This window comes from Aphidius gifuensis, linkage group LG4, assembly GCF_014905175.1.
Source record: "Aphidius gifuensis isolate YNYX2018 linkage group LG4, ASM1490517v1, whole genome shotgun sequence".
In the NCBI taxonomy this organism is placed as follows: domain Eukaryota; kingdom Metazoa; phylum Arthropoda; class Insecta; order Hymenoptera; family Braconidae; genus Aphidius; species Aphidius gifuensis.
Window position 1 is genome coordinate 11,578,910 of NC_057791.1, and position 15,738 is coordinate 11,594,647.

The following is a 15,738-nucleotide window of genomic DNA, read 5'->3' on the forward strand; positions in this document are numbered from 1 at the left end:
ATAATTTTTATTCTAAAAAAAAACCGTTTGAATTATTGTTTAAGGTTGATTCTGGAAATCTGAAATCGCAACAGATTTTTTTTTTTTTTATCTTATGTTTAAATGAAATAATTATCTACATTGTCAATTTTTTTCAATTTTTTTTTGTGTGGTTTTTTTGAGATATTTACTGTCAAAGTTGACAACTTTAACACGCAAAGTATAGGCGGTACATCATATTTTTATTAATAACTTTTTCAAAACGCAACAGAAAACGTTAAATTTCTATCAGTTTGTAGTGCTAGAAAAGACAAATTTTTTATATAAATTTTTAGTATTTCGTCTGTTGCGTTTTAAAAATAAATAACTTTAAAATTCAAAAATTTCGCGAGAAACGCAGCACACAGACATGAACACAAGCATGGTTTCAGTGTACGACGTAAACTTTGTTTGCTAGTGTGTTAACGCGCACACACATACTACTAAAGAACTTAGTTTTTTCATCAGTGGCGCCACAAAAAATTTTAGGACACGGGAATAAAAAATAGCGTTATTGATATACGGGCCCTTCGTGGCATAAATATTGGTTCGGTGATGCGACTGGGAATCAACCTTAAAAATTGAATTGCGTTACCCGTTGAAAATTAGAAATTAGAGAGCTAGGGCCATGGTTATCTTAATTGCTTAAATATAAGTTTATGGTTTATTAATGATAGAATGATTTAAAAAAATACGTCATAAATAAAATCTTAGCAGATTACATGGTTGATTAATCGACTAAAAATTAACCTGAAACGATTGTGATATAAATTCATATTGAAAAATTAATTTTGATGATTTTTTATTTTTCTAAAAAACTATTGAAGAAAGAAAAAAAAACTTACTATGAGGGCGATAGAGTTTTCTGAGACGTAAAAAAAATGCCTAAAACTAAGTCTCTATTCCAATTCTACGTTTTTCAAAATTGTTTAAAAATTGTTGAAAAATGCTTGAACTTTCAGAATAATGAAGATAGAAACATGGTATTAGGTTTAATTGAAAGTCCATAAAAAGTTTTGTTATATGTTATATGAGTCAAAATTTCTTCCCATCAAGAGTTTTCGGGACAAAAAAATTGAACATCTGATTTTTGTTTTTTAATAATTTTTTTAATTTTAATGTTCTTTTCTTTTTTCTCAAAAACTACTAGAGATAGCACTATAGCAGAAAAAACCCATAATATGGGCGAGTTTTTTGAGAAGCAAAATTTGAGCTTATTGCGAAATCTTCATGTTTATTAGTTCATGAGTTATGAAACTTATTTCATTTTTTGTTAGTGAATTCAATACGGAGGCTGAGCCTCATGGCTCCTAGCTTACACAAAAATGACACGCTTTTGTATAAAATTTAGTAAATTTAAGTACCGGTAGTTGTTATAGTCTTAATCTACTAAATTTCACTAAAAAATATAGTAAGTCATTTTTTCAAAGAAAAAATACAATAAAATTATGTAAATTTTAAAGCTTAGTATAGTATACAGTAAATGGTCAAATTTTTAATAAACTTTATAGAAAAAATTACCCAGGTAGAAATTAGACTCGGGGATCAAGGCTTTACGCTCGAATCGACGCCGAAAGCGACCTCTATTCGATGTCGGAATGTTACGCTATTCGACGCCGAAACGAGACTAAAACGAGGCTCAAAAAAAAAAAGTTGAAAAAAAACTCAAAACTGTTATTATTTAATTGTTTTATAGAGTTTTATTGTAAATTATAGAAAAATGGATGATTATTATTTATAAAACAACATAATTATTGATTTTTAAGGTATTTTTCTACTCAGTCTCGGCGTAACCGGTTTTGAGCCTCGATTCGACGTCGAAACGAGACTAAAACAAGGCTAAAGGCGGAGCCACAAACATGTGCCAATTCATACTGCCCATCTCATGTTCGTTAATTTTTTAACTCATTTATAACATCGAATTCATTTGCTTGTTCTATAATTCAATTGGCTACATGAATTTCTTAGCTACATCTTTTCTCAAGCTACTGCTTTTTTTTAGACAAGCTTTTTTTTCAAAGTAAATTACATGTAATATATTTATGTGAAAAAAAAAAATGACCAAGGTAAAGCAGTAGCTAAGGAAAAGATGTAACTAAGAAATTAATGTAGCCAGAAAAATTATGCGGTTAGCGACATTTATTTTTTAGCTACATCTTTTTTCCAGCTACTGCTTTTTTTCAGACAACTTTATTTTTCAAAGTAAATTACATGTAATATATTTATGTAAGAAAAAATAATGTCCAAGGAAAAGCAATAACTAAGGAAAAGATGTAGCTAAGAAAAAAATATTGTCCAAGGAAAAGCAGTAGCTAAGGAAAAGATGTAGCTAAGGAATTGAGGTTGCCAAAGAATTATATTTCAAGCAACATTATTTCCTTAAATTATAATTTCTTGGCAACTTCAATTCCTTAGCTACATCTTTTCCTTAGCTACTGCTTTTCCTTGGACAATATTTTTTTCTTAGCTATCTTTCGCCCAGTTCTTTCAACTGAACATATTTTCTACATAAATATACATGTAATTACGAAAAGCAAATTGTCTGGCAGTAACTGAAATGTGGCAAAAAAATGTCGCTAACCGCATAATTTTTCTGGCTACATTAATTCCTTAGCTACTGCTTTTTCTTGGACATTTTTATTTATTTTATGAATAAAATACATGTAAATTTATTTTTTAAATATACAAATGTCCAAGGAAAAGCAGTAGCTAAGGAATAAAGGTTGCCAAAGAATTATATTTTAAGCAACATTATTTTCTAGAAACATAATTCTTTGGCAACCTTAATTCCTTAGCTACATCTTTTCCTTAGCTACTTCTTTCCCTTCGTCATTTGTATTTTTTAAAAAACAAGTATGTTGTTTTATAAATAATAATTATTCGTTTCTCTATAATTTACAATAAAACTATATAAAACAATTTAATAATAACATTTTTCAACTTTTTTTTTTTTTAGCCTCGTTTTAGTCTCGTTTCGACGTCGAATCGAGGCTCAAAACCGGTTACGCCGAGACTGAGTAGAAAAATACCTTAGAAATCAATAATTATGTTGTTTTATAAATAATAATCATCCATTTTTCTATAATTTACAATATAACTTTATAAAACAATTAAATAATAACATTTTTGAGTTTTTTTTTCAACTTTTTTTTTTTTGAGCCTCGTTTTAGTCTCGTTTCGACGTCGAATAGCGTAACATTCCGACATCGAATAGAGCTCGCTTCCGCCGTCGATCCGAGCGTAAGGCTCGAAAATTCACCAATATACGAATAACTCCTACAAATGACGTCAGGAATCGTTAGCAATTTTTTCTAGGAAAAAAAAAACAATTGAAAGGAGACAAACACAGAGTGTTTGAAGAAAAAAATTGAATGTTCGTAAATAATTGAATTTCTACTTGATTTTTTTTTAATTAGGCTTATTTTTTAAATGAAATAATTATCTATGTTGACAATTTATTTCAATTTTTCTTGCCTCGGCTTTTTCTAGATAATGGATGTAAAAGTTGCCAACTTTTATATACGAGAATAGGGCGAAGCAATTTTTTTATTTAAACAGCATATAGTAGATTCGTTGTCTACTCGAAAACTCATTTTTTTCTGTCAAATTGTATGTAAATAAGAAAAAAGCGAATATAATTTGAAAAATTATGTTATGTTTGCCACGAATTTTAAAAGTTATTCAAGTTTAAAAGAAAGACAATCACCATTTTTTAATCGAAAAAAAAGGTTGGATTGAGAGAGGCAAAAAAAAAGCAGGAGAAAAATTTATTGTGTAAGTGTGACTGAGCGTGAGAAAAGATTTCAAAATACGTTGTATTGTAGTAACCATTGTATTAAAAATAAAAAATTTCTTCCTTAGAAAAACAGTTTTCTTCTCTACCATTTTTTTCCTCTCGTTTTTAATATATAAAAAAATCTGAGTGCTGTAAGTGTCATCTGATAGAAAACATGAGAAATATTTTTTGATCAAATATAAACACCATCTGTGGCAGGTTGGATAGAGATGAAACGATAAGCGGGTCTTCTTCTACGATGTATCTATTGGTTAAACTCAAGTAACGCTGTCAATTTATATTTTATTAAATTGTCATGTAAGCTAATTATAATATGGAAGCTAATATTTTTTTCAGGGCTAAAAAAATGTATTTTTAATAGTTAATTAATCAATTTATGATTTAGAATTTTTTCATTCTAATTTGTTTATTTGTAAATCATTTCGTTAATAATCTAACACTTATGAATGAATATTATATTATTACATATGATTAGAATAATTTATATAGTTATATGTGGCCCAAAAAAACGTTAGTCAAGGGCATAAACTTAAATGAATAAATAAAATGAAAAAGTAACAAGTGATCGAATCTATAGCGATTTATATTGAATAAAAATCAATAGCTGATAAATCGAATACAGCGAATAAAATAAAATATGCAATATAATGATTTTCTCACCATGGAATATCAAATTTGAAAATATTTTACATACATAAAAATTTCTTCATCACAAAAATGATGTATGTTTCACATAAATGTATAATAAAATGCGGTTGATGATGGCTAAAATAGCGAAGATATTCTAAGAAAATACTCAAGAATACAATTATAGATCACTAAGTAGCAGGTCACACCGAACAGAATGACGAAACATGGTTTCCAGAAAAATTTTGTTGCAAACAAAAAAATTTTAAATCGAGTAAAATTCTATTTTAATTTATATTAAGTATATGTAGTTACAATTTATTGAAAACCTGACAAATTTTATTTAAAAAAAATCAAAGAAAACTTAAACCAAAAGAGCCTTTTGTTTCACATAATACATTTTTTTCATAAACGTTGTTTATACACATAACGTATATTCTCTATCGTTTTCACGATTCACTGAGTCTTTAAGACTGCATTCTTTAAGAAAGCAACATCACGGAGGGGAAAAAGAAGACCGGATGCCATCCATCCATGTCTAGATTCTAAATTTGTTTGAATATAACTGAAAAGATATGAGAAAGATGAGAACAAGTAAGGTTGATTTACAGAGAAGTGGACAAAGAAGAAGAAGGTAAAAGAGAAAAAAATAAGAATATCCATAAAACCAGTGGCGCAGGTAAATCTTGAGAGTTATAGTATTCTCCATCATCAGTTGCCTTCATTTTATATTGTATGTGTACATATACTACATCAACTTGTTTAACAAAAAACCATCAACGCAAAGAAAAGATATAACACACACCTAAGAAAAATACATTTGTGACGCAGGTCCAAGGTCCGCACTTCCGGTCTGGGTTTACACAGACCGGTTTTTGTTCAATACAAACCTTGCCAAGTGTCATACAAAATTTAATACAGAATTTACTTATAGTTTAAAATGAAACAAAGCATTTCTAAGCTGGAAAATTATTTTTATAATCTATCTCAAGAATCTATAAGTTTTAAGTTGATGTGGTTTGAATTGATTTTAGGAAGGCGAATTCATTCACCTTCAGTATTGAAATCACTTCCAAAAGATAAATAATGTACATATCGTCTAAACTATTTCAGATAGAGAGATCAGAATAGACTTCAATTCAAGGTATTGAAGATCCTTACAACCCAGGATATTGAACAAACTAATTAAATTGTTAGTTAAGTAATTGTTTATAGAATTGGGTAATGATAACATTTTTGACACGAAACATTATGTAAACTAAGGACAAATCATGGATAAAATTTTGTGCCAGGATGGTTTTTTTTTTTAACAAAACATCTTTGGTAGAAATCCCATATCCGAACAACGACGTCGAATTGAGCTCCGGTTCTGAGCTCGGGATGTCGATTCGACATCCTTATTCGACATCGCGGGTATGTTGAAACGTTATTGAACGTGCTCGAATCGACATCAAAAATCGAGCTCGACGAAAAAATTGAGTGTTGAAGTTATTGACCGTTCGTGATGTAGTTGCTGACCGACTGTACAAGTATATAGGAAAAAACACAAAAGTGTCATTTTTAAATTACATCAGATTTATTAATTAATTAAGTACTCAAGTCGTTAATCATAAATGAAATTTAAAATTTTTTTGAAACAAAATATCAAAAATTAAACATTTTAAAACATATTTACTTTTCACTTTCTGTACACTGAGAGAAATTTTAACTAAAAATTAAAATCATGGTTGAATAGAAATTACTATAGTACTTTGTAATTTTTGTTTTAATTCTGGGACTGGCCGCGAGAATCGGAATTCTACAATAAAATTATGTAAAATGTGTAAAATGTCAAAAAATTGCTAGGTTACTTCAAGCCTCTATACATCGTTATCCATTGCAGATAGACATGGGGTTGAGTGAAGTTTATTATTGAAAATTCAATTCTAAACAATTTATGAAGAATTACTTTTTTTGATTAATCTCTTAGATTATGAGTTATGAGTTAATTAAATAAAGAACATACATGTTTAGTGAAAACAATAAAAATTATTATATGTTTGAATGAAAAATACTGCACAATTTAATAAATATTCTTATATATATAATAAAAATTATCATGTAGGCATATAAAAGTTAGCATAGACTTAAATATTTTTTACTATATAGCTTTGTAAAAATTCTGTTTGTGGGGCGAAATAACACAAAGATTGCCGACCGATTGAACAAATGATTGAACTGTCATGTAATTTCAAGTATTTCTACAGCCTTATCTGTTGAAGCTAGGTATGGAGTTAAGCGAGGTTTATTATTGGTTATTTATTTCTAAACAATTTATCAAGAATAACTTTTTTCTATTTAACAATTAGTTTTCGAGTTTTGAGCGTGTAAACAGAAAAGAAAAAATGTTGCCGGGAATTGATTGCTATTCTCCGTGAATCTAGCACAAACTGCCCAACTTAACACAAAAAATGTCCAACTTTTAAATAAAATTTATAATAAAATTTAGTAAATTCTAAAACCGGTAGTGGGTAAATTCTCAGCCTGCTAAAATTTACTTGAGAGTGTCGTGAATTTAGTCATTTTTTTGATACCTACCGTTACCTTACTCGTTGATCAGAAAAAAAAAATTCGGCCAGCAGATTACAAATTAATCAAGTAAAGTTTACTCACGAAAATGTAAACCAAGTGCACTTTAATCGAGTAAAATATACATTTTTAATATATTATTTGAATTTTTTTTTTATGAGAAGAGTAGACTTTACTATAAAAAAAGGTAAAAATTACTCACATAAGTTGTAAATGGAGCTGAAACTAGCGGCCGACAGTTCCACGCCCACGTAGAGTTAGCAGAATAGAATATAGCCTATACATATAAGCAGTGCGTGAATTTTTTTTGTTTTGTTTAGGGTGTTGTCGTGGCTGAGGGGAATTGTTGGAAAAAAATTTATACAGATCATTATTTAGAGGGTAATAAGAGCTACACGAAAACCACCATAAACCAGGGGATTTAAATTATGTTATGGGGGAAATTGACCGCGCGCCCAGAAAAAAGTAAAGAAAAAAATTGAAAAAAACTAAGTATTTTCTGGGCCAAAACAAATTCCCTCGGCCACGACAACACCATAAACAAAAAAAAAAATAAATAACTTGGTTACTTTGATTATTTTTTCGTTTTTTTTTTTTGTTTATGGCGTTGTCTTGGCCAAGGGAATCTAGTTAAAAAAAAATTATATACATCATTATTTAGAGGATAAAAAAAGCTACAAGAAAACCACCATAAACATGGGGATCTAAGATTTATTATGGTGGAAATAGACCACGCGCCCAGAAAAACGTAAAAATAAAATTGAAAAAAATAACAAAATATTTTCTGGGCGCGCGGTCCATTTCCACCATAATAAATCTTAGATCCCCAAGTTTATGGTGGTTTTCTTGTAGCTTTTCTCCTCTAATAATATGTATTAAACCAAACAATTTCCCTTGGCGAAGACAACACCACAAACAAAAAAAAAAAATCCACGCGCTTCTCATTTGTATAGTCTATACTCTATTTCGCTAACTATAAGTGGGCGCGAAACTGTCGGGCGCTAGTTTCAGCTCCATTTGCTACAACTATTTTTATTTAAAACAATAAAAAAATTATACGTAAGCTATCAGTATAGTAAGCATAGAGTCAATTCTAGTAAAATAAAAAGCTTCTTTTGTCAACTTGCGTTTGTGATTAAGTCAATTAAAGCACGGTGTTCGTATCAGGTAGAATTAGGTAGCGTTTAGGGTATAGAGGATTAAGTCCTGGTCGTTGCAAGAATTCTGACAAAAAAAAAAAAAAAAAAAATCGGAAATATGATGTTTTAGGAACGATTATATATTTTGCATTATAAACATCGGAAATCGGTAATTTTTACCTAATAGAAGAGTATCTTAAACTTTACTAATGAGAAATGTAAAAACAACTTTTAGGCCTTAAAAGGTAAATTTGACTTTTTTTCGAAGTAATTGAAGCAATAACCAAAAGTAAATGTAAATTTCACTCCGTCAAAACGTTAAATACACTCAGAGAAGGATAAGTTAACAGTTAACATACCAATATGTTTACATTAAACATACAAAAGTTTAATGTTAAGATATATATATTAACAATAAACATAGATATCTTAACTGTTAACATACGTATGTTTATAGTTAACATACGTATCTTTACGCGGCCAAATATTTTGATGCGCCAGTCTACTTCTTGTCATCTTTTTTTTTTGACATTATATTGTGATACTATTCTAATTGTAATATAATATAATATGTACTCGTGTTGTCATAAATTTATTTAAATTTAGTTTTTTTGTAAATTCATTCTTAATTTTACATTCAATTTTCATATTTACATACGTAAATGTCTTCAACTATCAGCCTAACCTTCAAATTGTGTCAATTACAGATATCTCAATAGTTAACATACGCATATTAACTATTAAGATACGTATGTTTAATGTTAATATATATATCTTTGATGTAAACTTATCAGCCACCACCCATTTTAACATGGCATATGTTAACATTGAACAGGATATGTTAACTGTTAACATATCCTTCTCTGTGTGTAGAGCTTCAATTTAATAACATTTTTTTTTTTTTGTGAATTTCATCCGTTTCCTTTAGGTGTCTCTCATTTCTTCATTAAAAAGGTAGAATCTACTTTTTTTTTTTGTAAATTTTATCTTCTATTTTTTTCCGTGTACAATATAATATGACGCTGAAGATAGCCGCTACGCTAGCCACCAACACCTGTTCAGTCAGGACCGTATAGGGGCCCCGGGCATAAAGTTAATAATATCATAAAAAATCAATATAAATATGTTCTGTGGAATCCATAACTACCCCGTTACCAAGAACAACTTATCCTAAAATTTTCAAAATTAAAAACGACGTGCGAAGAATCGGGAAAAAAGTGAAATTACAGTAAATCCACGTTATTTTTTTTTAACCTTTTTAAAAGCAAAGTTACCATGTTCTGTAAATTCTATAATTATTTCACTATCAATACCAACTTATCCTGGAATTTAAAAATTTTAAATCGACGTTCAAAGGGGAGGGATGAGGGGGTAAAGTGGCGAAAATACAGAAAATCCATGTTTTTATTTTTTTTAACCCTTTCAAATGCAAAGTTACCATGTTCTAAGAAATCCTTAATTATTTTACTATCAATACCAACTTATCCTGAAATTTTTAAAATTTAAATCGACGTCCAAAGGGGAGGGATGAGGGGGTAAAGGGGTAAAAATACCAAAAATTCATGTTTTTATTTTTTTTAACCCTTTCCAATGCGAAGTTACCATGTTCTGGGAAAACCATAATTATTTCACTATCAAAACCAACTTATTCTGGAATTTTTATAATTTAAATTGACGTCCAAAGGGGTGGGAATAGGGGGAAAAGTGGTAAAAATACCGAAATTCCATGTTTTTATTTTTTTTAACCCTTTCAAATGCGAAGTTACCATGTTCTAAGAAATTTTGAATCATCTTACTAGCAATGCTAACTTATTCTGAAATTTTTGAAATTTATATCGACGTTCAAAGGGGTAGGAATAGGGAGTAACGGGATAAAAATACCAAAAATCCATGTTTTTATTTTTTCAAACGCCTTTAAATTCATAGTTACCACATTTTAAAAATTTCTCCATTAGAACATGGTCATTTTGCATAAAAAAGGATTAAAAGAATAAAAACATAGATTTTTGGTATTTTTACCCCTTTACCTCATATTCCCATTCCTTTGGACGTCGATTTAAACTTTGAAAATTTTAGGATAAGTTGGTATTGATAGTAAGATAATTTAGTATTTCTCAGAACATGGTAACTTTGCATTTAACATGGTTAAAAAAAATAAAAACACGAAATTTCGGTATTTTTACTACTTTTCCCTCTATTCGCACCTTTTTTGACGTCGATTTAAATTTTGAAAATTTTAGGATAAGTTGGTATTGATAGTGAGATAATTATGGAGTTAACAATTGTTAACAATACGGTAACTTTGGGTTTAAAAGGATTAAAAAAAAGAAAAACATGGATTTTCGGTACTTATCCCTTCGCCTTCTATTTCCACCCCTTTGGACGTCGATTCATATTTTAAAAAATTCATGATAAGCTGGTATTGATAGTGAAATAATTGAGGATTTCTTAGAACATGGTAACTTTGCACTTGAAAGGGTTAAAAAAAATAAACACATGGATTTTCGGTATTTTCGCCACTTTACACCCTCATGCCACTCCTTTGAACGTCGATTTAAATTCCGAAAATTCCAGGATAAGTTGGGTTTTCCATACAAGTCCTGCACAAAAAATCATCAAAAATCTAGCATGTGGACACATTGCTTAATTCAGTAATAATTATTCGTTGTAATTTTATAATATTAGAATATTTCAAATTCAAACTGAAAAGTACATGAATATAATGTAGTTGATTACATTTAGACTTTCTGTAAATTGATTCATAGACAAAAGCAAAAATACATGTCCAAAATATTATATAAATTTAAAATCCAACAATTTTTATTACATCAACATATTCTTCAGTTTGAATTTAAGATTGTTTCTAAATGGATTTCCCGTAATTTAATTTTTGATATTTTTGATTTAATTGTTAAAATTAAATAATTATATATTTGGAAGAATTATTGCGTAAATATAATTGCGTAAATATATTTAATGGAAATATAAAAAAAATTTATTTTACATTTAGAAAAAATTTAGAAAAAATATAAATTCAATTTAAAATATATAAAAACAAAACATAAATTTACGATTTATGTACCCGAAAGCCTCAATTTTACTGAAGCTGTTTATTCATTTATCATAATCAAATAAATTAATAATCAAAAGACGTGAAAAAAAAATGGCAAAATTTTGAAGTATAAAGTTGAATAATGGTGCCTTTAATGATGAATTCTTTTTTTATTTGCTTCTTATCTATTTTAAAGAAAAGAGCAAAGGCTATAATTTGCATCAATAAAATAACAAATTACACCTCAATAACAATAACAACCTCTATATGTATTGAGTATCAATAGGGTTTATCATATAAAAGAATGTTACTATAACTTTCATCAATATCCCGATAGTTGACTTGATAGTAAGGTGGAATTATGTGTGAGAGCCCCCGGATCGATCCCGCGTCACGTCCATATATTTTCGTTTGATTATTGTCGTTTATTCAAATTGTTTAAATAAAAAAATAATAATTTTATAAATAATAAAGTAACAATAATAGTTTATTTATATAATTTTTCAATTGTTTTTTGCAAGCCTGTGTCAAGCCTGAGACACAGGCTTGTGCCAAGCCGAATTTCCAGCCCGGGTAAAAGCTTGTGATACAAGCCTGACACCGGAAAAAACTTAAAGAACATTCCAGGGCTCACCCAGGCTTGACACAAGCCGTGTAGCAGGGCTCCACACAAGCCTCAGAGTCTGACAAACAGGCTTGTCCCAGGATTGTCCCCATCGGGTTTAGGTAAATTACTAAGGTTGAAAGTAAATCCAATCGTCGAACAAAGTTAAGGCCCGAGAGAGTGCGCATCTACATATGGTTATAAAATAGTATATTTCGTTACAAGTGCCCACTCAGAGAGTGTGCTCTCAACGAATTTGGAGGGGCAAGCACGAGCCTTGGCGAGTGTTTCCCCTCCAAATGAGTTGTGAGCGGGCTCTCTGATTGGGCACATGTAACGAACCATATTTTATGTTACTAGAGACAGTGGTAATAATGTGTGAATTTCCAAAAAGCGCACTACCCCTCTTACGCTTTGGAAATTCACACATTATTCCCACTGCCCTTGTAACATAAAATATTTTCCGTGACCCCCGGTCCAAAAAATATTTATTACACTGGCACTACTCTTGGTAGTATGTGTGTCTGTAAGCTATCTGGATAGACACACATGCTACCATAGCCAAGAAACATGAGACAGCACGAAAAAATGAAAAAAAGAAAACGATCGCTGATGATAGAAAATTTAATAATTAAAAATTGAATATCTATTAAAATCCTAGGAGAAAAAGGATTTTTGAGGGCTCAAATTATCCGTATGGTTAAGAAGTACAAACTGATAGTTAATTCAGCAATATTTAAGAGAAATTTTTTTTAACTACAAGCGTAAATATGTGTTCATTTGTATGTGTTAAAGTTGTCAACTTTGACATCAATTATCTAAAAAAAAAAACTAGCATGATAATTTTGAAAAAATTCATCAAAATAGTTTATCCTTAGTTAGTTAACTAGAGTTTAAACCTTAGTTAACTGTAATGTTGGACGAAAAAACCGGCCCTAGCTTTTATTTGTGACCAAAAAATCAAAAATTGAAGAACGAAAAAGTCATTTATCTTTTAACCTTAAGTTTGAAATAGAAATATTATTTAGAGCATGGTTCAACAACGGAAAGATTCCTTAGCTTTCCTCCGGTAAGGGGAGCCGAGAATTCTTCCACGCATGGGCATTGTGATTTTTTATTACATTAATTCTTAATGCACATGCGTGGAGAAACTCCCGGTTCACCTCACCGCAAGAAAGCAAAAGAATCTTTCCGTGGTTGAACCATAGCGAGTCTTCAATTGTTTTTAAACAAATGATAACATCTCTGAAATCGTAAAAATAATCCCGAGCAAAGCCGGGTTAATCAGCATCAGTAGTATATTATATATATATTGAAAGAATACGAGTGTCGGCTCATTGGATCGGGAAATATCGGTATTAATATGAAAACTATTTTTAGCTGTAATTTTAAATTAATTTTTAATGAGATATTAAATAAATGAAAAATCGTGACGTCATACCCATGCAACTTATTTATATAAGTACCCGGTAACTTCTCTTACACTGGAAAAATAAGTCGAGACCTTACCGGGTCTCTTGATACTCTTGAGCTTTTGTTTGAATGCTGAAATGTTCTTCCGACATTACTATATTTTCGAAGCAACAAATTAGTTTTCTAAATTTTTTTCTTATGTATTTACAAAGTTGAGAAACACTTAAGATACATGCACCCAATACAGGGCATAATTGACCTGCAAAAGAATATTTCACACGTACACAGTTATGCGAAAATTTATTATCAAATATAAACGAAGCTAAACGAGAGAATTCATTTAGAATAAAAATTAAATGTAAAACTGTGTCTGACAACCATAGGTACTCTTTTTAAAATTAGATTTAGGTCTAATTGCGAAGCCAGATTATTTGAACTGAAGACAGTATAGTGCAGAGCAGTAAGAAAATTACAGTCATTGGATTGTTTAATGAAAATAATAGCAAAAAGTTTTTGTGTTTTTTTATAGTTGGCGATAAAAATTTGTCGATATTGATCCCACAAATATCAGACATCATTTTTAGTAATATAATTATTTATTTTTGGATCTATATTTTTTTTTTGGTTTATTCATAAAAATTGTTGACACTGAGTTTAGGTTTTAAATTTACAAGTATTGATAAAAAAAACGAAAATTATTTTTTTATTTTTGTCTGGAGACAAACTCTAATAGCAACTTCTTCTGTTTACTGAATTTATTATTATCTAAAAGGCATCATGAACTTTGTTTTTCTTTTCTAAATAAAGAGGTTCGGAATTTTTTGGTTGTCAAGTTAAAATATTAACAATTATTTTTTTTTTGAAAATTGATTTGGAAATCAACATATGTAAATTGTATGTATAGATACATCGCATCTAGGTTTTTTTTTATTTACAAAACAGTTGATAGTGCTCCACAAAATCTAAAATTTGAAGCATGTGTATTAAACAGGTGGTTGAATTCACATTTTATCTAATTATCGTTTTTTTTTTAGATTCAATTTTTAGTTCAACAGTTATTAAACTAGATCAATATAACTTTCAAGTGACATTTCATTATTGTATGATCTTGTTCCAAATTAACGTCTGATTATAGCAAGTGACAGAATAAAATATATTGGATGATAAATATGAGTATAAGATAAGTTTCAATTACCTCGATCTCTTTATGACGACTTTTTTTTCTGAAAATCCAAGTTTGAGGATCACTGCTTACTATCTTGAAAACGTGATTGAGTTTGTACTTTTTAACTGCTCATTAGTCAAATAAAACACAAAAACAAAAAAAAACCATTTTATAAAAAATAGTACTTTTTAAATATTGCAAAAAAAATTTGATAATCTTATTGAAAATTAGATTAAACTTTGGTTTATTAGCATTATCTCGATCCTTTAAAAAAAAAAACAAATGTACGTTTGCCTAACAACTAATAAATAAACAATAACGAAAAAAATCGTTCACTTTCAAACCATATAAATAGAAATATTAAATGTTTAGTCTATAAAATCAATTCAACTTTAATTATTAATTGGTAAACATACGATCAATCAGCTGGTATCGATAAATCACCAATAAATATACATTGTTAATCCTTTCAGAGAATAATGATCTCGTTCACTTGGGCACTAATTAATAAATTGGTCCGATTAAATTTATAATTTGGAAGACAAAATATTTTAATAAATATTATATAAATAGCATTAACAATAAAACAAGACGGTACTCGCATCACGCTTGTACCATCACGGTTGCTAGTTAACGAAAGACTGGAGCTGATAATTTACTACACCACTGAGTATAAAATGCTGTGTAACGTGAATATCATTTCTTCACTCCGACTGACGAAACATTGCAACTTTTCAATATTTTCCATTTCTTTAACACTCATGCTTCTATTATGAAACCAGTTGAAATGAATGAGAAGAAACTACTGACTGCATTGTGGTCACATAATGGTTTATACACACTTGGCTAGTTCTAGGATAAATAGCCGCTGATGCTGATCATTGGTTGTAGGCAGTGATGGGTACATAATTCGACCATTTTCGGGGTATCATACAATTATACGTATGATACTACATAAAGTGTATGATAGTTGAAAGAGCCTTCTTGTTTCCTATGAAATAAACTAATTCATTTCAGTGATGGGTAAATGGTCGATTTTTGAGGTTTCATACACTTACAGTAAGATACTGTAAGATACTGTAAGAAACTGTAAGATACCTCTGACGCCATTTTGAACATTCTTATTGACTGTCGACTTGACAATTAGTTCTTATTGCTCGATATATATTGGTACATGTAATTTATTTGTTATATAAATATATATAATATCAAGGAAAACCAGTTTTAAGGAATTAATGTTGCTTGAAACATGATTTTTTGGCAACATTAATTTCTTAGCTCCATCCTTTCCTTAGCTACTGCTTTTCCTCGGACATTTTCTATTTATTAAATAAATAATATACATGTCATTTTATT

General features: G+C 29.4%; 1 protein-coding gene across 2 annotated transcripts in view; it reads right to left on the minus strand.

Moving 5' to 3' along the window:
- The window catches only part of LOC122855059 (ets DNA-binding protein pokkuri), a 49,079-nt gene extending 33,754 nt beyond the window's left edge, over positions 1-15,325 (minus strand). The window contains exons 1-2 of one of the 2 annotated variants that reach the window (XM_044156182.1): positions 14,799-15,325; positions 14,413-14,507 (exon numbers count right to left, since the gene is read on the minus strand). Coding sequence is in view for 1 of the 2 variants with exons in the window: in XM_044156181.1 (XP_044012116.1) it covers positions 4,475-4,477 (3 nt within the window). In the remaining variant the exon portion in view is untranslated. Of the gene's footprint in view, positions 1-4,474; positions 4,499-14,412; positions 14,508-14,798 lie in introns of those variants that run through there. The other variant, XM_044156181.1, reaches the window with a different exon arrangement.
- Positions 15,326-15,738: the final 413 nt, after the last annotated feature.